This window comes from Heterodontus francisci, unplaced genomic scaffold (assembly GCF_036365525.1).
Source record: "Heterodontus francisci isolate sHetFra1 unplaced genomic scaffold, sHetFra1.hap1 HAP1_SCAFFOLD_1092, whole genome shotgun sequence".
Lineage (NCBI taxonomy): Eukaryota > Metazoa > Chordata > Chondrichthyes > Heterodontiformes > Heterodontidae > Heterodontus > Heterodontus francisci.
This window is the reverse complement of record NW_027141484.1, coordinates 1-24,281: the sequence shown is the minus strand read 5'-3', so window position 1 is coordinate 24,281 and position 24,281 is coordinate 1. Positions and strand designations below refer to the sequence as shown.

Sequence of the window (24,281 nt, the reverse complement as noted above, 5' to 3'; positions counted from 1 at the left end):
TCTGTGGTAGCGAATTCCACAGGCTCACCACTCTCTAGGTGAAGACATTTCTCCTCATCTCGGTCCTGAAAAGTTTACCCTGTATCCTGAGAATATGACCCCTGGTTCTGGACTCCACCACCATCGGGAACATCCTTCCTGCATCTACCCTGTCAAGTACTGTTAGAATTTTATAGGTTTCTATGAGATCCTCCCTCACTCTTCTGAACTCCAGCGAATATAATCCCAACTGACTCAATCTCTCCTCATACGTCAGTCCCGCCATCCCAGGAATCAGTCTGGTAAACCTTTGCTGCACTCCCTCTATAGCAAGAACATCCTTCCTCAGATAAGGAGACCAAAACTGGACACAATATTCCAGGTGTGGCCTCACCAAGGCCCTGCAAAATTGCAGCAAGACATCCCTGCTCCTGTACTCAAATCCTCTCACTATGAAGGCCAACATACCATTTGCCCTTTTTACCACCTGTTGCACCTGCATGCTTACCTTCAGCAACTGGTGTTCGAGAATACCCAGGTCCCGTTGCATATTCCCCTCTCTCACTTTATAGCCGTTCAGATAATAATTTCTCTTTTTGCTACCAAAGTGGATAACCTCACATTTATCCACATTATACTGCATCTGCCATGCATTTGCCCACTCACTCAACTTGTCCAAATCACCCTGAAGCTTCTCTGCATCCCCCTCACAACTCACCCTCCCACCCAGTTTTGTGTCATCTGCAAATTTGGAGATATTACATATAGTTCCCTCATCTAAGTCATTAATACATATTGTGAATAGCTGGGGTCCTAGCACCGATCCCTGCGGTACCCCACTAGTCACTGCCTGCCATTCGGAAAAAGACCCGTTTATTCCTACTCTTTGTTTCCTGTCTGCCAACCAATTTTCTATCCATCACAGTACACTACCCCCAATCCCATGTGCTTTAATTTTACACGCTAACCTCTTATGTGGGACTTTGTCGAAAGCCTTCTGAAAGTCCAAATAGACCACATCCACTGGGTCCCCCTCATCAACTCTACTAGTTACATCTCAAAGAATTCTAGTAGATTTGTCAAGCATGATTTCCCTTTCGTAAATCCATGCTGACTCTGTCCGATTCTACCACTGTTCTCCAAGTGCTCTGCTACAAAATCTTTGATAATGGACTCTGGAATATTCCCCACTACCGACGTCAGGCTGACGTCTATAATTCCCTGTTTTCTTTCTACCTCCCTTTTTAACTCATCTGACCTGAAACGTTAGCTCTGCTTCTCTCTCCATAGATGCTGCCAGACCTGCTGAGTATTTCCAGCATTTCTTGTTTTTATTTCAGAGTTCCAGCATCTGCAGTATTTTGATTTTATTTTAGCATGGATAGAAGATTGGCTGGCTGACAGAAAACAGAGACTATGCATAAATGGGTCCTTTTCTGATTGGCTGGATGTGACAAGTGGAGTCCTGCAGGGTTCTGTGCTGGGGACTCAACTTTTTACGATTTATATCAATGACTTTGATGAGGGGAGCGATGGCATGGTAGCTAAATTTGCAGAGAACACAAAGATAGGTCGGAAAGTATATTGTGAAGAGGACATAAGGAGGTTGCAGAGTGAGTGGGCAAAAATCTGGCAGGTGGAGTATAATGTGGGAAAATGTGAAGTTGTTCACTTTGGCAGGAAGAATAAAAACGCAGAGCATTACTTAAACTGAGAATGACTGCAGAATTCCGGGGTGCAGAGGGATCTAGGGGTTCCAGTGCATGTGTCACAAACGGTTAGTATGCAGCTACAGCAAATCATAAAGAAGGCGAATGGAATGCTATCCTTTATTACGAGAGGAATAGAAAATAAAAGTAAGGATGTTATGCTTCAGTTATACAGGGCATTGATGAGACCACATCTCAAATACTGTGTGCAGTTTTGGTCTCCTTATTTAAAGAAGGATGTGAATGCATTGGAGGCGGTTCAGAGGAGGTTTACTAGATTGATACCTGGAATGAGCGGGTTGCCTTATGAGGAAAGATTGGACAGACTGGGCATGTTTTCACTGGAGTTTAGAAGAGTGAGGGGAGACTTGATTGAAGTATATAAGATCCTGAACAGTCTTGACAAGGTGGATGTGGAAAGGATGTTTCCTCTTGTGGGTGAGTCCAGAACTAGGGGGCACAGTTTTAAAATTAGGGGTCGCCCTTTTAGGACAAAGATGAGGAGAAATGTTTTCTCTCTGAGAGTTGTGCGACTTTGGAATTCTCTGCCTCAGAAGGTGGTGGAGGCGGGGTCATTGAATATTTTTAAGGTGGAGGTAGATAGATTCTTGTTAGGCAAGGGAATCAAAGGTTATCTGGGGTAGATGGGAGTGTGGAATTCGAGACACAAACAGGTCAGCCATGATCTTATTGAATGGCGGAGCAGGCTCGAGGGGACGAATGGACTACTTCTGCTCCTAATTTGTATGTATGTAAGGACTGCAGAGGTTCAAGAATGCGGCTCACCACCACCTTCTCAAGGACAAATACGGTTGACCTTGCCAGCGACTCCCACATCCCATGAAAGAATAAAAAAAACTGGTGAAGCTGCAACACAAAGCTACAAACATGCAATAGACAGATCTAAGCAATCCCATAACCAACAGATCAGATCAAAGCTCTGCAGTCCTGCCACATCCAGTTCTCTCTCTTCAGCTGTTGTCACTCTCGCCTTTAAATCTGGCGTCATCACTCCTCTCCTCAAAAAAACAGCCCTTGACCCCATTAACCTACCTCTAACCTCCCTTTCCTCTCCCAGGTCTTTGAGCGTGTTGTTGCCACCTAAATCCTTCCCATCTTTTGCAGAATTACATGTTTGAATCCTTCCAAACAGATTTCCACCCCTGCCACAGTACCAAAATGACTCTTGTTAAAGTCACAAATAACATGTTATGTGACTGTGGCAAAGGTAAACCTTCCCTCCTTGTTCTTTTCAACCTGTCTGCAGCCTTTGACACAATAGGCCACACCATCCTCCTCCAAAGACTCTCCACTGCTGTCCAACTGGGTTGGACTGCTCTCACCTGCTTCCATTCTTAACTATTTAATCGTAGCCTGACCTTCACTTGCAATGGCTTCTCTTCCTGTTCCCGGACCGTTACCTATGGCATCCCCCAATGATCTATCCTTGACCTCCTCCTATTTCTCATCTACATGCTGGCCCTCAGCGACATCATCCACCAGCACAGCATTAGTTTTCACCTATATTCTGACATATAGATGAATATATATATTCATCACCACCTCTCTCGCCTCCTCCACTGTTGCTAAATTATCAGACTGTTTATCTGACCTCCAGTACTAGAGGAGTAGAAATTTCCTCCATTTAAATATTGAGAAGACTGAAGCCATTGTTTTCGGTCCCTGCTCCAAAATCTATTCCCCAGCTACCGATTCCATTACTCTCCCTGGCAACAGTCTGAGATTAAGCCAACCTCCGTGTCACATGTGACCCCGAGATGAGCGTCTGACCTCATATTCATGTCGTCACTAAGACTGCCCATTTCCACTTCTGTAATATTGCCCCACTTCGTCCCAGTCTCAGCTCATCTGCTGCTGAAATCCTCATTCATGCCTTCGTTACCTCTAGACTTGACTATTCCAATGCACTCCTGACTGGTCTCCCACATTCTACTCTCTGTAAACTTGAGGCCATCCAAAACTCTGCTGCCCTTATTTTAACTCGCATCAACTCCCGTTCCCCTATCATCCCTGTGTTCGCTGACCTACACTGCTTCTCAGTCAAGCAATGCCTTATTTTAAATTCTCATCCTGGACAGCCACGCAACCCACCAAGATATCTGCACTGCTCTCGTTCTGGTCTGTTGTGCATTCCTGATTTTAATGTGGAGTGCCTTCAGTCGCCTAGGCTCTAAGCTCTGAAAACCCCTCCCTACATCTCCCAGCCTGCCCACCTGCTTTCTTCCTTTAAGACACTCCTTAAAATCTGCCTCTTTGACCAAGCTTTTGGTCATCTGACATAATATTTCCTTATGTGGCTCAGTGTCATAATTTGTTTAATAATGCTCCTGTATTGCGCCTTGGGACATTTTATTATGTTAAGGGCACTATATAAATATGTGGTTGTTGAGACCCTTCCAACACCAGGCCCACCCACTAGACAGCTAAACCAACAGATGTCGCCCACTAGACCACCTCTAAAGCCAGGCACATTGGAACACCTCCAACAGCAGGCCCCGCTCCCAGAACACCTTCAACACAAGGCCACACCCACTGGAAACACCTCCAACACCAGGCCCCGCTCCCAGAACACCTTCAACACAAGGCCACGCCCACTGGAAACACCTCCAACACAAGGCCACGCCCACTGGAAACACCTCCAACACCAGGGTACGCCCACCGGAGCACCTCCAACACCAAACCCGGCTCTCAAAACACCTCCAACGCAAGGCCCCGCCCCCAGAACACCTCCAACAGCAGGCCTGCCCACTGGAACACCTCCAACACCAGGCCCCGCTCCCAGAACACCTTCAACACAAGGCCACGCCCACTGGAAACACCTCCAACACAAGGCCACGCCCACTAAAGCACCTCCATCACTAGGCCCCGCCCACCAGAGCACCTCCAACACCAAACCCCACTCTGAAAACACCTCCAACACAAGGCCCCACCCCCAGAACACCTCCAACAGCAGGCCCGCCCACTGGAACACCTCCAACACAAGGCCACGCCCACTGGAAACACCTCCAACACAAGGCCACGCCCACTAAAGCACCTCCATCACTAGGTCCCGCCCACCGGAGCACCTCCAACACCAAACCCCACTCTGAAAACACCTCCAACGCAAGGCCCCACCCCCAGAACACCTCCAACAACAGGCCTGCCCACTGGAACACCTCCAACACCAGGCCCCGCTCCCAGAACACCTTCAACACAAGGCCACGCCCACTGGAAACACCTCCAACACAAGGCCACGCCCACTGGAAACACCTCCAACACTAGGCCCCGCCCCCAGATCGCCTCCAACACCAGGCCCCACCCACTGGAAACACCTCCAACACAAGGCCACGCCCACTAAAGCACCTCCATCACTAGGCCCCGCCCACCAGAGCACCTCCAACACCAAACTCCACTCTGAAAACACCTCCAACGCAAGGCCCCGCCCCCAGAACACCTCCAACACTAGGCCCGCCCACTGGAACGCCTCCAACATCAGGCCCCGCCCATCGGAACACCTCCAACAGCAGGTCACGCCCACTAACCTCCTAGCTCAGATCCCGCCCATGGTGCAGGCTGTCCCCCCGTTGCTAGGGTTGCACCAGCCTGCAGGCCCAGTCCCCTGTGTGCTGCTTTGCCGAAGGTGTATGTGTTGTTCTACCTGGAGTTGTGATGTTGAAGGCGTTGACGGAGCGGCTGGTGGCGGCCGGGCAGCCTGAGGTGTTGCGGTTTTGGGAGCAGCTGACCGCCGAGGAGCGGCGGGCGTTGGAGGCTGTTTTATACCAGCTGGAGCCGGGGGAGCTGCGGGCTCACTGCGACTCGGCAATCCGGGCACGGACCCCCAGCCAGGCACCGCTAATCCGCCATATGGAGCCCCTGCCTGAGGAGGTGATCGGCAGCGCCCTACGGACAGAGGCCGAGACGCTGAGGAGATGGCAGGAGCGCGGTGAGGAGGGGATCGGGGAGAGAGGGGGCGCAGAGTGGGTGTGAGGGATTGTGGGGGAGGATGGTGAGTTTGGGAGGGTAGGGAGTTTGGGTGTGAGGGAGTGGGTGAGGGAGAATGGTGAGTTTGGGCGTGGGAGAAGGTGAGGGAGGATTGGAAGTTTGGGCGTGGGAGAGGGTGAGGGAGGATTGGGAGTTTGAGCGTGGGAGAAGGTGAGGGAGGATTGGAAGTTTGGGCGTGGGAGAGGGTGAGGGAGGATTGGGAGTTTGGGTGTGAGGGAGTGGGTGAGGGAGAATGGTGAGTTTGGGCGTGGGAGAAGGTGAGGGAGGATTGGAAGTTTGGGCGTGGGAGAGGGTGAGGGAGGATTGGGAGTTTGGGTGTGAGGGAGTGGGTGAGGGAGAATGGTGAGTTTGGGCGTGGGAGAAGGTGAGGGAGGATTGGAAGTTTGGGCGTGGGAGAGGGTGAGGGAGGATTGGGAGTTTGAGGAGAGGGTGAGGGAGGATTGGGAGTTTGGGGGTGTGAGGGAGTGGGTGAGGAGAATGGTGAGTTTGGGCGTGGGGGAGAAGGTGAGGGAGAGATTGGAAGTTTGGGCGTGGAGAGGGTGAGGGAGGATTGGAGTTTGAGCGTGGGTGAGGTGAGGGAGGATTGGAAGTTTGGCGAGTGGGGAGAGGGGCTGAGGGAGGAATGGAGTTTTGGGCGTGGGAGAAGGTGAGGGAGGATTGGAAGTTTGGGCGTGGGAGAGGGTGAGGGAGGATTGGGAGTTTGAGCGTGGGAGAAGGTGAGGGAGGATTGGGAGTTTGGGCGTGGGAGAAGGTGAGGGAGGATTGGAAGTTTGGGCGTGGGAGAGGGTGAGGGAGGATTGGGAGTTTGGGCGTGGGAGAAGGTGAGGGAGGATTGGAAGTTTGGGCGTGGGAGAGGGTGAGGGAGGATTGGGAGTTTGGGTGTGAGGGAGTGGGTGAGGGAGAATGGTGAGTTTGGGCGTGGGAGAAGGTGAGGGAGGATTGGAAGTTTGGGCGTGGGAGAGGGTGAGGGAGGATTGGGAGTTTGGGCGTGGGAGAGGGTGAGGGAGGATTGGGAGTTTGGGCGTGGGAGAAGGTGAGGGAGGATTGGAAGTTTGGGCGTGGGAGAGGGTGAGGGAGGATTGGAAGTTTGGGCGTGGGAGAGGGTGAGGGAGGATTGGGAGTTTGGGCGTGGGAGAAGGTGAGGGAGGATTGGAAGTTTGGGCGTGGGAGAGGGTGAGGGAGGATTGGGAGTTTGAGCGTGGGAGAAGGTGAGGGAGGATTGGGAGTTTGGGCGTAGGAGAGGGTGAGGGAGGATTGGAAGTTTGGGCGTGGGAGAGGGTGAGGGAGGATTGGAAGTTTGGGCGTGGGAGAGGGTGAGGGAGGATTGGGAGTTTGGGCATGGGAGAGGGTGAGGGAGGATTGGGAGTTTGGGCGTGGGAGAAGGTGAGGGAGGATTGGGAGTTTGAGCGTGAGGGAGGATTGGGAGTTTGGGCGGTAGGGAGTTTGGGTGTGAGGGATTGTGGGGAAGATGAGGGAGGTTGGGGAGTTTGGGTGTGAGGGATGGGGGGAGAGGATGGGGGAGCGGAGGGAGGGGGTGAGGGGAGTTTGGGCGTGAGGAAGGGTGGGGGTGAGGGAGGATTGGGATTTTGGGCGTGAGGGAGGTTGGGGAGTTTGGGCGTGAGGGAGGGTGGGGGTGAGAGAGTTTGGGCGTGAGGGAGGATGAGGCGGAGGGTGAGGGAGTTTGGGCGTGAGGGAGTGGGTGAGGGAGGTTGGGGAGTTTGGGCGTGAGGGAGGGTGTGGGGGGGATGGTGGGGTGTGGGGGTGAGGTGGAGGATGTGGGGGTAGAGCGGGGTGGAGGTTTCACAGTGATGATCGGGTGTCGCAGAGAGGGTGTAACTGGCAACTGGGCCTCTGCAATGCCTGCAGACTGAGCTGTTTCATGTCGTAGAAGTAGTTTTTGGTGTTCACTGTGTGATATTCCCGTGACTGACAGAGTCAACAGGAAGCTGCACCGCTCCAGTATATTACATGAAGTCTCTTTCAGGTCAGTTGTGGCTGGCTGCTGACTCAGGAATAATCACCACCACTTGGCTCGTGCTGACTTCCTCAGTGCTGAGCATTCAGCACATAACCATTATTGTCCATCACTATTCCAGCCCATAGTCCCACCCACCTGGCCCACTATTATAAAGCATGGTATGGTAGTTCGAGTCATAGAGAGATTACAGCACCAAAAGAGGCCCTTCGGCCCAACTAGTCCGCGCCAACCATCAACCACCCATTTATACTAATCCTACATTAATCCCATTTCCCTCTTACAAGCCCACCTTCCCTCAATTCTCATACCACCTACCTACACAAGGGCAATTTACAATGGCCAATTTACCTATCAACCCGCAAGTCTTTGTTGACCCTTCAATTCATCATACAGGGGTTGCCTTGCGGAAAGATCTTGTCCTTTTCCCAGACTATTTCAGTTTTGTTCCCCATATGCCAATATGTATCCACTTGCTTCTTAAATCTGTTCTGAATTATGCTGCCATTACTGCTTCTGATAGGACGATCCATGTCCTGAGAACTTTCTGTGTAAGCAAAAAGGCACTCCTAACCTCTCCCTTTGGTGACGGTCTTAACTGATGCCCTCTAGCTACTAACTGATTGACCAGTGGAAATACTTTCTTCTGATTTACCTGTCAAAACCCTTCATTATTTTGAACCCTCTATCAGATATTCTCTTACCAACTTCACTGTTCTAATTTTGAATTATTTTTAAAGGCTTTGTCAACCTGTCATGAACTTTTAAATAAAAACAAGAAATGCTGGAACCACTCAGCAGGTCTGGCAGCATCTGTGGAAAGAGAAGCAGAGTTAACGTTTCGGGTCAGTGACCCTTCATCGGAACTTTTTTATGAACTTTTAAATGTTCACTATCTGACCCCGAGTAGTTTGTATCCCGCTTAGATTTGTTTTATTAGTTTGTGGAATGTGAGCGTCAGTGGCAAGGCCAGCATTTATTGCCCATCCCAAATTGCCTTGGAGAACGTGCTGCTGCCTTCTTGAACTGCTGCAGTCCATATAGTGTAGGTACACCCACCGTGTTAGCAAGGGAGTTCCAGGTTTTTGACCCAGTGGCAGTGAAAGAATGACAGTATAGTTCCAAGTCTTTGCATTTCTTTGAGGCACAAAAACCCAGCAGGAAAAGGGATCCAAACATAGCTAACAAGAGAAGTTAAAGATTGTGTTAGATCAAAGGAAGAGGCTTATAAAGTTGCTAAAAAAAGTAGTAAGCTGAGGATTGGGAACATTTTAAAATTCAACAAAGAAGAACTCGAGAAACTAATAAAGAAGCAGAAAATAGAATATGAAAGTAAGCTTGCAAGAAACATAAAAACAGATGTAATAGTTTCTATAGGTATGTAGAAAGGAAAAGATTAGCAAAGACAAATGTGGGCCTGCTACAGGCAGAGACAAGAGAATTTATAATGGGGAATAAGGAAATGACAGAGAAACTAAACAAATACTTTATCTGTCTTCACGGAGGAAAATACAAAACCACCCAGACCTACTAGAGAACCAAGGGACTAGTGAGAATGAGGAACTGAAATAAATTAATATTAGTTAAAAAGTAGTACTGGGGAAATTAATGGGTCGGAAAGTTGACAAATCCCCTGGACTTGATCATCCACATCCCAGAGTGTTCGTAGAGGTGACCGCGGAGATAGTGGATGCGTTGGTGGTCATCTTCCAAAATTCTATAGATTCTGGAGCGGTTCCTGCAAATGAACCCCCCTATTTAAGAAAGGAGGGAGAGAGAAAATGGGGAACTACAGACCTATTAGCCTGACATCATTAGTGGGGAAAATGTTAGAATCTATTATAAAGGATGTGATAACTGGACACTTAAAAAATAATGGCAGGATTGGGTAGAGTCAACATGGATTTATGAAAGGGAAATCATGTTTGACAACCCTGTTGGAGTTTCATCTGAGGATGTAACTAGCAGAATAGGTAAGGAGGAACCAGTGGATGTGGTGTATTTAGATTTTCAGAAGGCTTTCAATAAGGTCCCGCATAATTGGTTAGAATAAATGGGTCATTCTCAGGTTGGCAGGCAGTGACTAGTGGGGTACCACAAGGATCAGTGCTTGGGACCCAGTTGCTCACAGTATCAATGATTTGGATGTGGGGACCAAATGTAATATTTCGAAGTATGCTGATGACACAAAACAAAACTAGGTGGGACTGTAAGTTGTAAGGAGGATGCAAAGCGGCTTCAAGGGGATTTAGACAGGCTGAGAGAGTGGGCAAGAACATGGCAGATGGAATAAAATGTGAATTTATCAACTTTGGTAGGAAAAACAGAATTGCCAAGTATTTCTTAAATGGTGAGAGATCGGGAAGTGTTGATGTCCAATTGGACCTGGGTGTCCTTCTTTACAAGGTGCAGCAAGCAATTAGGAAGGCAGATGGTATGCTGACCTTTATTGCAAGAGGATTTGAGTACAGGAGTAAAGAAGACTTGCTGCAAATGTATAGAGCCTTGGTGAGGCCACACCTGGAGTATTGTGTACAGTTTTGGTCTCCATACTGAAGGAAGATATACTTGCCATAGAGGGAGTGCAATGAAGGTTTATCAGACTGATTCCTGGGATGGCGGGATTGTCCTGTGAGGAGAGATTGAGGAGTCTGGGCCTGTATTCATTCTCTAGAGTTTAGAAGAATGAAAATGTGATCTCATTGAAGCATACAAAATTCTTACAGGGCTTGACAGGGTTGATGCAGGAAGGATGTTTCCCTCGGCTGGGGGGGTTTAGAACCAGAGGATGCAGCCTCAGAATAAGAGGTAGGTCATTTAGGACTGAGATGAGAAGGAATTTCTTCACTCGGAGAGTGGTGAATCTTTGGAATTCTCGACCCCAGAGGGCTGTGAAGGCTCAGTCATTGAGTATATTCGAACAGAGATCGATAGATTTCTAGATATTAAAGATATCAAGCAATATGGGGATAGTGTGGGAAAATGGCATTGACGTAGATCAGTCGTGATCTAGTTGAATGGCGAGTACAGTACTGGTAGGTACAGGTCTGTCATGTACAACACGGGTACAGTACTTATGGGTACAGGCCTATCACTGCATAACACTGGGGTATAGGTCTGGCACTGTAAATCACAGGTACTTTTCAGTACTGGTGGGTACAAGTCACTGTATAGCACTGGGTGACAATACTGATGGGTACAGGTCTGTTTCGATGACACGGGTGCAGTGCTGGTGGGTAAAGGTCTGTCACTCTAACACTGGAGCACTGTACTGGAGTGTACAAGTTTGTCACTGCTTAACACGCGTTCAGTGCTGGTGGTCACAATTCAGCCACTGTAAATCATGAGTACAGTACTGCTTGGTACAGGTCTGTCACTATATAACATTGGGGTACAGTACTGGTGGTACAGGTCTGTCACAGTATAACACTGGTACAGTACTGGTGGTACAGGTCTGTCACAGTATAACACTGGTACAGTACTGGTGGTACAGGTCTGTCACAGTATAACACTGGTACAGTACTGGTGGTACAGGTCTGTCACTGTATAACACGGGTACAGTACTGGTGGGTACAGTACTGGTCCGTACAGGTCTGTCTCTGTATAACACGGTACAGTACTGGTGGGTACAAGTCTGAGACTGTGTAATTCTGAGGTACAGTGCTGGTGGGTTCCAACGTGAATTCACTAGTCATAATGTAGCTAGAAGATGCCGAGGGAAGTCAGTGGCGATACAACAACCTGTCACTGTATAATACTGGGGTAGAGAACTGGTGGTTACAGGTCTGTCTCAATATAACAGGGGTACAATACTGGTTTGTCACTGTATAAGACTGGTTTACAATACCCTTAGGTACCGATCTGCCACTGTATAACACTGGGGGGATATCCAGCGTGGGCAGTGGTTGTTCTATGAATTTGGGATACCCAGGCTGCAAGTATGGTTGTCTGCTTAGCTGCTGGTAAAGGTCTTATCCTTCTGTTCCAGGTTTCCATGAGATCTCCCAAGACAAGGTGGCTGTGCTCCTCTTGGCTGGAGGACAGGGTACCCGGCTGGGCGTGCCTTACCCAAAGGGCATGTATGATGTTGGACTGCCGAGCAGGAAAACCCTTTACCAAATCCAGGCTGAGCGCATTCGCAAAGTACAGCAGCTGGCTACGGAAAGACTCGGCAAAAAATGTATAGTTCCTTGGTGAGTATGTGTCATCTAATTGGTTTCACATAGGACAGCTACTGTGTGTGAGTGTGTCTGGATGCCAGTACAGGACAGTAACTGTGTGTGTGTGTGTGTGTGTGTGTGTGTGGGTGTGTGTGTGTGTACGTGTGTACATGTACGCGTACACACATGAGTACAGGGCAGTTACTCTGCAAGTGTGTCTGGATAGCAGTACAGAGCGGTTATTGTGTGTGAGTGTGTATGGATACCAGTAGAGGACGGTTATTGTGTGTGTGTGTGTCTGGATACCAGTAGAGGGCGGTTACTGTGTGTGTGTTTTTTTTATATACATACATACATATATATACACACATGCATACACCATTACAGGACAGTTACCTTGAGACAGCCTGCGGCAGGTTGTTGTATCGCCACTGACTTCCCTCGGCATCTTCTAGGTACATTATGACTAGTGAATTCACGTTGGAACCCACAAAGAAATTTTTCGTCCAGCACAATTACTTCGGTCTGGCCCCGTGCAACATTGTCATGTTTGAACAGCAGATGCTACCGGCTGTTGACTTCAATGGGAAGATAATTCTAGAACAGAAGGGAAGGATTGCCATGGCTCCAGGTTGGTGCACTTATTTTAAAATAATTTTAATTCTCTCTCTCTGGGCCCAACCGTCATTACCTCACCCATGTGGCCGTTCAGGTATAAGCAGGGGATGGATCCCAGCACCACTTGATCACCTGGCATTCTCTGCAATTTAGTATTGTGATCAGCAGTGTGAGCTGTCACTGACTTAGTTCCTCCTCCCCTCTCCCACCAATTCCCAAGGTACTGATGCCCATTGTGGTGCCTTTACTGCAGCCATGTCTCAAATTACTGCTCCATTACAGATCCTGTGCCTCTAATTCCCTACCACATTATAGAGTTGTTATAACACAGAAGGGTGGCCATTCTGCCCATCGAGTATTAGCAAGAATGCTCTTTCTCAGAAAAATGGATGGAATCATGCAAGGTAGTGCAGGCGAGAGGCCTACTGTACGAAACTGGAATTTGGCTGCTTCAGCTATAGTCAAATGGTGGCCCTGCTCATGATGTCAGTGCTACAGAATAGAGCAGTTCTCACTTTGGGTACCTAGCACTGCCAGGGCAACTGCAGCATGGGTTAGAAACAGTAAAGCTCCCTCTACACCAGGGTTTTCCAACATAAGGCTTGCGGACGAGGATCCTGCCTGCCAAAGGTTTCCATCCGGCCCACGGATGCATCTCAGAGGTGAGAAGTTTTGCATTGTCGACTTCTTTCAGACGGCTTTTTAAAACATTGCGCTGTCAGTTTCACAGCTGATAGGTGCAAGGAGTGGGAACTGCGGTTTCCCAACTTCGGACAGATTTGGGGTTTTCCAGCGGCTTTCTGGGTGGGGGTGGGGGCGGGACTGTGGGGGTCAACACTCCCAGCTGCCTGTTGCAGCCGTCCGGAACGTTCCCGACCCAGAGTTCAATTTGCATACCATAATTAGTGTCCTATCTGCTGACCCTGTGGGGACTAGCGGGGTTGGAGATGGCCTCCTCTCTCCGCCTCCAGCTGGATTTCCGGAGTCAGGAACAACCATCACCCTAAGCCGCTCACTAGCCCGGGGGCAGATTTGTGGGGGTGTTGGGGGTGGGTGGTCCTGAACCGCTGGCACCTATGAGCCCAGTTTCCAGTGGAGACCAGCAGAGACTCCTCCGCCATTGATCCTGGGGGTCAGATAGTGAGGGAGGCGGGACCAGCTGGCACGGGGCCGGGATCCGCCCCACAGTGTATTGTCGGTGTGTTAGCCACTGGCAGTGACTATCCAGAGGAGGATGGGTACTTGGTGTGGGGCACGGAAGATGATATTGAATGCATCGCCAGTGAGGCAGTGGACATCCTCGTGCCTCCTCCCGAGTTCCCTGGCTCCTCGAATGGCAGGGTGGGGACTACATGAGTCACCTCAACCCTATTTAAGGTGGGGTAGCTATCTTGTTGGCCCCGACTTTTCAGTTGGCAAACTTGTGTCAAGGAGCTTGTGCCAGGCCATTTACTCCACATCGCCGTTTGCTTGGGTGGCACGCAGCTCCACTTTGTGAACGTGTATACGCCCAGGCACGGCGCATTACAAGCGCGCTTCTGAAAAGAAATGTCTACTCTCTTGAGCTCCATCTATAGCAGTGAGTGCATCATCCTCTGGAGGCGGAGGGTGGGTGGGGTGGGTGTTGGATTTCAACTGCGCCCTCGTGGTGCGGGCTTTCTCTGGTCCCCAGTGTAGCCAAACATCAGTGAAGCAGTTGAGGGAACTGATCAGTTCCCTTGACTTGGTGGACGTCAGGCGGAATCTCCATCCCGACTCTAGTGCCTTCACCTGGAGGAGGAGGGTCCCGAATTGACCACCTCTATGTTTTGCAGGCATATGTCGCCTGTGCCTCAGTGGCCTTCATATGGCTGGTGCCGTGCTTGGACCACTACCTGGTGTGGGCAGAGCTCATTCCGCTCCGCATGCAGATGGGGTCTGCGTACTGGCACTTCAACAACCGTTTGCTGGAGGACGAGCGATTCCAGGATTTGTTCCGTTGATTCTGGGCCGACTGGAGAAGGAAGCAGGGGTCTTCCCCTCTTTGAGGTGATGGTGGATTGTGGGTAAGACTCACATCCATGTCTTCTGGGATCCAGACGAAGCTTGTTGCTTTCTTTGGGGCACGAAGAAACACTGGGTCTCTGGCGCAGTCCTGAGTCTCCCGATAGAGGAGGGCAGTGTGCACTGGCAACATATTTTTTTCCGCTGGGGTACTGCCTTCAAGGCGACACACAGCTCCCAGCGGCAACCGTTAGCCGTGCCTCTCTGAGGGAGATGCCTGTCTTTTATTGGGATCTATTCAAAGTCTGGAACGTGGTCGCCTCCAGTCAGGGTGCACCCCTACCAGTGGAGGAGAGGGCTCTGACACTGGGTGGGGCTGGCTCGGCCAGAACTGTTCATCAGACGCAGACCCCAAAACCCTCCTCAGGAGCCGGTCCCACACAACCTGAGATGCCTGTCAGAAATGCCCTCATGCCATTCCACATTGCACGGAGAGGTTTCCTGTATGAGCTGCTCCTGCACACACTCCACTTCCTCACCCCTATCTGCCACCTGGACATGCCGTGCTGCCATCTGGCAGCAAGGGGAAACCCCGGTGGAGGTCTCTCTATGCGGGAATCCTCCCCCTTTATATCAGGGACCTGGAGTGGAGAGGGCTGCACAGGGCAGTCTCGTGCAATAGACTTTTAAGTAGGTTCACAGACTCCCAGGCCTCCTGTAATTTCAGCGGCCTGGACAAGTCCATATTCCATGTTTCTATGGATTGTGCGAGGTTGCAGCCCCTCTGAGTGTTTTAGAGGGCTGCTCGTCAAGTTTTGGCTGCACCTCAGCCTCACATTCTTGATCTTTGGGCACCCGGTGCGGAATGATCAATTGGAAGATATCCATTCACCCAAACCAGGAAGTAGGAGACAGTCTGTGATCCACACTCTTTTATTCTGAATCCACAGTTCAGTACAAATTCCAGCTTCCACTCTTCCCCACTGGACTAACTCCCTGTCCAGAAGTAACTTCCCTGACTGGGGAAAAACCCAGCCCTTAAATACAAGCTGCAATGGGCATCACCTGCTCTCGATTAACTCTGAAGTAAGTCGTGGTTAATTAAAGGGACCAGTATTTTCAACATTGTCAGATTCCCTTTCTTTTTAAGAAAAAAAACATATTTAGTGAGACAGTCCAATAGTTGATGACTAGTATTTACCCACCTTAGCTTAGAGATTTCTTTCCTCTCCAACATTTGCTTTAAACTGGCTATGTCTATCCTCAGCCTTTTTTCATTTATGCTTTTTGTAGAATGTACATTATCCCACAGAGATCGATTATCTATGTAACATTCTATTGATATTGTCCTTTCAGTCTCTTTTTTTTATATAACATTCCTTCCAAGATCTTGGACAAATAGAACTCCATGGCAACAGCATCAACAAGTGCAAGAGTTTCAGCAGCTGGTGTGCTCTTCACCACTCTTCTTATCTTCCTCTCGCACAAGGAATATCACAAAACCTCCTGCACTGGAAAATCTATCACTAAGGTTTGCATGCGAGGCATCACTAAAAATTATTAATTTCATATTTTTGGTATCACCCAAAGCTGGGAATTTCAGCATACACTTCTCTGTTTTTAATTTTTTTTGAAGTTTTGTTTGCTCTCAAGATGTCCTCAACCTTTGGATTTTTCATCACAAGACTAATTTCTAGCAGATCAAAATGCGCATCTGGTCTTATCTGTGTGGCTAACCAATTGAACTGTCCGACAAGACTCTTCAGCTGTTCCATTTCATCCTTGGAAGCAGCCTCATCTTTCTGCCCAGATCTGGTGCGACCAATTGTGATGGGATTGACATTTTCCAAGTAAGAATGTTGATGTAAAATTACATCTGACTCAACCTACTTTATCTCCAAACCCACCTATTTAAAAGCCCCAGAGGCTTGACAGCCAATTTTAAATTCTTTCCTAATTCGATGAATAACATTCTTTTTCAGACTCATTACTGCAACCCCAAAAAAATCGACCACGTGCATCATAAAGATACCCGAAAGTTTTCCAATATAGTGCCAATGAAACATTGCAGGATCCACCTTCAGTTGTGAACACACTTACTGTAACAGAACTGCCCTCACTAAAAAATATCATACCCAGGAAGCATCATTCAACCCGTAAACACAGTTAATCAACTTCCAGAGCTTCCCTTCGATGTCTGATGCTTCCTTCGGAGGCTGGAGAAACACTTCCCTCTGAAGCAGGTCATCCTGAAGGAAAGCATCTTTGATATCTATGGACTTACACCTCCAGGAATAGGTTGCTAAAATGGCCAAAAGGACTCTCAAAATCACCTTTCCCGCTGTGGGAGGGTCTACCCTGATATCTTTATCCCCCAAGCACTCCTCAAAACCTCTGGCCACCAACATAGGGCTTATTAGGTCCCATCTGGTAGTACCTTTTCTGTACAGATCCATCTGTGTGATAGAGCAGGTTGGCCTCTATCCGCAACCTCGTAAAGTATCCCAAATTCTTTCCAACTTTCTAACTCTCTTAGTTTAGCCTCTCTTATCGCCCTACCTTCTAATCTGTTAGCGGCTACAAATACCTCTCGATCACGAGGACTTCTGCTTCTGTCCTTTTTCTAAGAAGGCCCTGTACTATCCATGCTACACCGTCATCTCGTCAGGCTGTGGGCTCTTCTCACTTGTTGAGGTCTCTCTGGACTCCTATCAGAATGTCTATTAGAAGTCCTCTCCAACCGTACGCAATCTTTTCCTCCTCCCAGACGTATCACCTGAATAATTACTCGAACTTGAGCTATGTTTTCTTGCTCTCCATTCTTGAACTCCCTTCTGCCAATCCATAACCTTCACTTCCTGTCCCTCTTCTTGGACATTTAACCAATTTTTGTATTTGCCCTACACTTACCTGCTCGTCCAACTATCGTAGCCTCCCTCCAGTTATCTGACCCTTCTGGCCAGTGCACCTACTTTAGGCAAACGATCCCTGGATGAGATTGCTTTTTCTTGTTCTTCATGATCAGTACGTGTATTGGTATATCTTTCTTGAGCTCGCAGATCCTGCCCCTCCAGCTCAAAATCACAGAATTCATGGGTATGCGATGTACAAGATGCCTCATGATCATCACCTTCTCCCACATTCTCAGTGTCTGAAAATTCATAATGCATCCCTATTACTTGTGAAGAATGTGCTTTTATGGTCTGATTTCCATGTGTACAATTAGAGTTTTCCCGTCACGTCCTATAATTTTTTCCGGAGCTCTCCATTGCCTATGCCCTTCTGCCTTATAATAAACAAGGTCGCCAGAACTAAAGTCTTCCCCAGACTGTCTTATGCGCTATCAAAATGCTTTCTGAAGCTTCAGCTTTGATAAACGCTTTCCTGTCGGCATGTAGCGCTTTTAGGTGGGCGGAGAAAGTAGAGCTAATAGCCCTACCCTCTAGAACTGGAGGATCATCACATGGTATGGAAGGTAATTTTGGATTACGGCCGTACACCAATTGGTATGGGCTATACCCCTCCCACCCCGCCCTCGTCATTTTTAAAGAATTTTTTGCATATACTGCCCATGCCAGAGCTGTTTGCGGCTTGCAGTTTGCTTGATCCGCTAATATCTTGTGTAACATTTCATCAACTGTCGCATGATTTCTTTCACATGAGCCATTGCTGAATCGACTTTCTGCAGCAGTGTTCATAACTACAGTATTTAAGTTCTCACACATGTCCCTAAACTTGTCATTTGCAAATTCCCCTCCGTCATCTTAGAAATTTTGTTGGCGTGCCAAGGCCCATACCAACCCACTTTTCCATAACTATATCCACTATCGTCTGTTTGTCCTTGTTGTTTAATAGTGTAGATTTGCTGAACCTAGTTGCCATATCTACAAAATGTAAGAGATAAATACTTCAATCCTTGTCCCATGCTTTCAGGTCCATAGCCACCACTTCATTAAATTCCCGGGCTAACGGGAATTGCAAACGAGCGCAGTGGTGTCTTCTGATATTTAATACACATGTCACATTGAGATGTGATCTGTTCAACAAGGGATTCATATTCTTTATCCACAACTCCAGCATCCTTCAGCAGTAACTTTAACTTTTGTGATGGAGGATGGGCAAATTGTCTGTGCACTTCCAGATAATCCTCCTCTTCTTAGCCAGACTCTTGTCTCCAGAGGTCAATAATACTTCTTGGACTTCTTGTCAGGAAACACTCGGTTTCCTCAACAGAATACAATAATGTCCTGATCCAGTGAATTGCAAATTTACAGCTTCAGCAAAGACAAATTTTGTCATTCTCTGTGTCCAATCTCATCTTTGCTTTTTTCATCGAAGATATACTTAGCAATAACGGTATGTCACTCTGAACCACACCAGTGATGATGAAATGATGCATTCCTGCTATTTCACATGGGAGGACCACTCTTCAAAGACGCTGATGTATTATCGTCCCTGACCCTAAAGCAGATCGTGCTTTCATATTCTTTAACTTTCCTTTTATCTGTCTTGTCAAGGGTTTCCAAGTAACAGTTTAGCCAAATCGACTCCACACATTGTTGAGTTACAGCCACGATCTAATACTGCACAGTTGAATGAATCGGCAACCAAGATGCTCATGGCCCGACTTACATTTTCGGTCGCTAATACAATACCTTCAAGCCATTCATTCTTATCATATTCATCGTCAGAATCGTCCGTTTCATGACTTACTTTGATTCCTGATATTTGGACAATTCCTTGCGTAGTGATACTTAGACTCACACCAAAAACACCTATTAATCATTCCCCGTGCATTTCTAGGATTCATTCACTTTCGGTTACCATTCCAATCTTGCACTTTGTTTTGATTCACAAATCTATAAAAAGTACGACCCACCTCAGAACATCTTTCAACAACTCCCTGTTTGTACAAGGGCCTGCGACTAGGCCCCCGTCGGATTTTGAGAGTCAGTAATCAAGGAGTCTTCCATTCTCTGTATCACTGCAGAATTTCAAATTTATGACATGAAGTTAGCTGTAAAGGGTTGCCTCCCCAAAAATTTCTTTAGGGCAGCAGTCATTTGCTCAAAAAAAAATCTTTACCATGAAATTGAAACCTGTCAAAACCAAAAGTCTATCCATATGTGAGATTTGTGCACAATCTAACAATTTGAATGCAAGCACAGACTCCGGAATTTCTAGATTGAATTTTTTAAGTCTTTTATATAACCTGTCAAATTCCATGACATATTCTTCTGGACTGATTGTCCATCTTAAATTTATCAAAAATCGACCATGCCTCATAGGCTTCCAACAAATCATCTTTTTTGTCAATCTTGTCCATAAATTGTATTAGAATCGGCAATCCCTCTTCGGTATCTAAGTCAGTAACATCCAGTTCTGAAAATACTTGATTGTTAATCTTGCTTTACCCTGGTAAAGACAAAACCAAGGCCATACCTTGCTTCCTCTTGGTTAGGGACGTGACCCGAGTCCACATTTCCACTTCATTCTTCCATTGTTCATATGGTTCCAATTCCGAAAAGACTGGTGTGTAATCCAAGTTTGAGAGCCTGTGGCGTGACTCAGCCATTGCGCCTTGAAAGCCGCCAGGAGCTTTACTTTTGTCAGAAAAAAAAAATTACTTGTTTTTCCTTATCTTCCCATTTGAAGAGGTCAAAGTTAATCCTCTGCTACCATGATCAATTGGCAGGTCTCCCTTCACCAAAACCAGGAAGCAGGAGACAGTCCGTGATCCACAACTGTTTTATTCTGAATCCACAGTTCACACTCTTCCCCGCTGGACTAACTCCCTGTCAAGAAGTAACTCCCCTGACTGGGGAAAAACCCAGCTGTCAAACTCAAATTGCAATGGTCATCACCTGCTCTGTATTAACTCTGAAGTGACTCCTGGTTAATTAAAGGGACTAGCATTTTCAACATTGTCACGGAGGTGGATGGGCTGGGAGGAGGATCTCCTTGCTGGTTTGCTCCTGGGCCTAGCCAAGGTGCCAATTCACAGGTCCAGGCAGCAGGCCATCGGGGGGGTCTGTCCGCCCAGATTGCCTGCCCCTCTTCTGAGGTTACGTTCATGCCCAAGTGCCCAAGGAAAGGGAGCATGTGGTGTGCGCTGGTTCGCTTAAGGCCTTCCACAAGTGGTGGGCACCGCAGGGGCTGGATTGCATCACAGATGCTGAATGGTACTTTAATTTGAGGTTTGTTTTATTTATATGTTTTTAAATAGTTATTTATGCAAAATGCACATGGGGGCCTGGGGGATAAAGGTCACTTCAAAATAAAAGAGGCCTGAGCTATAAAGGCCACCTTCCTAACAAAAAAGTTAGATTTCTTTTTTAAAGTTGGATGCAAAGTTAAGAAAACAAAGGGTTTAAAAAAAAAAGGATAAGATGCAGAGTAAAGCTCACTGTACACTGTCCCATCAAACCCTCCTAGGACAGATACAGCATGGGGTTTAGATACAGAGTAAAGTTTCTGACCCCAAAAACCACCCTCACCCATGCCCCCCCCCCCCCCCCCCCCCCCCCCCCCCACCTCATTCCAGCAATGTGACAGTTCCATTACTGTTGGGTGATTAGCTTCCACACAAGATTAAAAAATGAACATGCATAGAATTGGAGGGAAGCTTGTGACATGATTTTAATTGGTTCCGAAGTAAGAGACTGGAGTGGGATTAATGGGTAGGTATTTGTACTGGGGTCTCAACTTTTCACCATATTTCAGTGGCTTGGATGGAGGAATAGCGATCTGTATATCCACGTTATGAAAGGATTCAAGTAGGAGGCACAAGAAATAGATGGGAGCATGAAGTTGCTAAAGGACATAAGCTAAAGGAGTGAGCAAAGCTGTGGCAGATGGAGATTCATGTTCGGATGACTGAGATCATCCACTTTGGACCAAGCAAGATAAATCATTATTTTCTGAATGGTGAGAGGCTAGCATCCGTAGACGAGGAAATTGCTGTGTCCCATCACTAACTGTGTCCTGTGCTGCTGTACTACAGACGGAAATGGTGGCCTGTACCGAGCCCTGACTAACAACAAGATTCTAGAGGATATGGACCAGCGAGGGATTCGGTTTGTTCATGTGTACTGTGTAGACAACATCCTGGTGAAGATGGCAGACCCGGTCTTCATTGGCTTCTGTGTGGAGAAGGGAGCAGACTGTGGGGCCAAGGTGAGCTGGTTAGGTTTAACTCCACACTTCTGGGAGTGCCAGGACAAATGGTGGAGATTTGTGTTTCTGTTACAGCTGAGAGTGTGAGGCCCCTTTAAATATCTGCCTAGTGTGTCGAGCATCGCCAGCTGAGGTTCACGGGCAATAGGCAACTCTACCCCATCAGGCGCAAGCCCCATTTCCAGCCAGGCCTAGGCACCTCCTTAATACAGACAGAGAGAGAGTCACAGACAAACAGAGAGAGAGTCACAGACAAACAGAGAGAGAGTCACAGACAAACAGAGAGAGAGTCACAGACAAACAGAGAGAGAGTCACAGACAAACAGAGAGAGAGTCACAGACAAACAGAGAGAGAGTCACAGACAAACAGAGAGAGAGTCACAGACAAACAGAGAGAGAGTCACAGACAAACAGAGAGAGAGTCACAGACAGGACATGAGAGAGAGAGAGAGTCACAGACAGACATGAGAGAGAGAGAGAGTCACAGACAGACAAGAGAGAGAGAGAGAATCACAGACAGACAGAGAGCGCGAGTCGCAGACAGACAGGCAGAGAGCACGAGTCGCACGCAGAGAGAGAGCGAGTCGCAGACGGACGGGCCGAGCGGGCGAGTCGCAGACGGACGGGCCGAGCGAGCGAGTCGCAGACAGACAGACAGGCCGAGCGATGCGAGTCGCAGACAGACAGACAGACAGGCCGAGCGAGCGAGTCGCAGACAGACAGACAGACAGGCCGAGCGAGCGAGTCGCAGACAGACAGACAGACAGGCCGAGCGAGCGAGTCGCAGACAGACAGACAGACAGGCCGATGCGAGCGAGTCGCAGACAGACAGACAGACAGGCCGAGCGAGCGAGTCGCAGACAGACAGACAGACAGGCCGAGCGAGCGAGTCGCAGACAGACAGACAGGCCCGACGCGAGCGAGTCGCAGACAGACAGACAGGCCGAGCGAGCGAGCAAGTCACAGACAGAGAGAGAGAGAGAGTCGCAGACAGAGAGAGAGAGAGAGAGAGAGTCGCAGACAGAGAGAGAGAGAGAGAGAGAGAGAGTCGCAGACAGAGAGAGAGAGAGAGAGAGAGAGAGAGAGAGTCGCAGACAGACAGAGAGAGAGAGAGTCGCAGACAGACAGAGAGAGAGAGTCGCAGACAGACAGAGAGAGAGAGTCGCAGACAGACAGAGAGAGAGAGTCGCAGACAGACAGAGAGAGAGAGTCGCAGACAGACAGAGAGAGAGAGTCGCAGACAGACAGAGAGAGAGAGTCGCAGACAGACAGAGAGAGAGAGTCGCAGACAGACAGAGAGAGAGAGTCGCAGACAGACAGAGAGAGAGAGTCGCAGACAGAGAGAGAGAGAGAGTCGCAGACAGAGAGAGAGAGAGAGTCGCAGACAGAGAGAGAGAGAGAGTCGCAGACAGAGAGAGAGAGAGAGTCGCAGACAGAGAGAGAGAGAGAGTCGCAGACAGAGAGAGAGAGAGAGTCGCAGACAGAGAGAGAGAGAGAGTCGCAGACAGAGAGAGAGAGAGAGTCGCAGACAGAGAGAGAGAGAGAGTCGCAGACAGAGAGAGAGAGAGAGTCGCAGACAGAGAGAGAGAGAGAGTCGCAGACAGAGAGAGAGAGAGAGTCGCAGACAGAGAGAGAGAGAGAGTCGCAGACAGAGAGAGAGAGAGAGTCGCAGACAGAGAGAGAGAGAGAGTCGCAGACAGAGAGAGAGAGAGAGTCGCAGACAGAGAGAGAGAGAGAGTCGCAGACAGAGAGAGAGAGAGAGTCGCAGACAGAGAGAGAGAGAGAGAGTCGCAGACAGAGAGAGAGAGAGAGTCGCAGACAGAGAGAGAGAGAGAGAGAGTCGCAGACAGAGAGAGAGAGAGAGAGTCGCAGACAGAGAGAGAGAGAGAGAGTCGCAGACAGAGAGAGAGAGAGAGAGTCGCAGACAGAGAGAGAGAGAGAGAGTCGCAGACAGAGAGAGAGAGAGAGAGTCGCAGACAGAGAGAGAGAGAGAGTCGCAGACAGAGAGAGAGAGAGAGTCGAGACAGAGAGAGAGAGAGAGTCGCAGACCAGAGAGAGAGAGAGAGAGTCGCAGACAGAGAGAGAGGAGAGTCGCAGACAGAGGAGAGAGAGAGAGTCGCAGACAGAGAGAGAGAGAGAGTCGCAGACAGAGAGAGAGAGAGAGTCGCAGACAGAGAGAGAGAGAGAGTCGCAGACAGAGAGAGAGAGAGAGTCGCAGACAGAGAGAGAGAGAGAGATCGCAGACAGAGAGAGAGAGAGAGTCGCAGACAGAGAGAGAGAGAGAGAGTCGCAGACAGAGAGAGAGAGAGAGAGTCGCAGACTGAGAGAGAGGAGAGAGAGTCGCAGACAGAGAGAGAGAGAGAGAGTCGCAGACAGAGAGAGAGAGAGAGAGTCGCAGACAGAGAGAGAGAGAGAGAGTCGCAGACAGAGGAGAGAGAGTGAGAGTCGCAGACGGAGAGAGAGGAGAGAGTCGCAGACGAGAGAGAGAGAGAGAGTCGAGACAGAGAGCGGACGAGAGTCGCAGAGAGAGGAGAGACGAGACGGACGGGGGGGGCGAGAGAGGAGAGACGGACGGGGGGGGAGAGAGGAGAGACGGAGACGGACGGAGGGGAGAGAGGGAGAGACGGAGACGGACGGGGGGGTGAGAGGAGGGGAGAGACGGAGACGGGGACGGGGGGG

At 48.7% G+C, this 24,281-nt stretch overlaps 1 protein-coding gene across 1 annotated transcript; it reads left to right on the top strand.

Annotated features, from left to right (window-relative positions):
- Positions 1 to 5,218: 5,218 nt before the first annotated feature.
- LOC137363826 (UDP-N-acetylhexosamine pyrophosphorylase-like protein 1) lies at positions 5,219 to 21,685 on the top strand (the record flags this gene model as incomplete). The annotated part of the gene is made up of 4 exons (XM_068027385.1): positions 5,219 to 5,631; positions 11,654 to 11,858; positions 12,281 to 12,456; positions 21,430 to 21,685. Coding segments are annotated over exons 1-4 (911 nt in total), but the record flags the coding sequence as incomplete, so codon positions are not given.
- Positions 21,686 to 24,281: the final 2,596 nt, after the last annotated feature.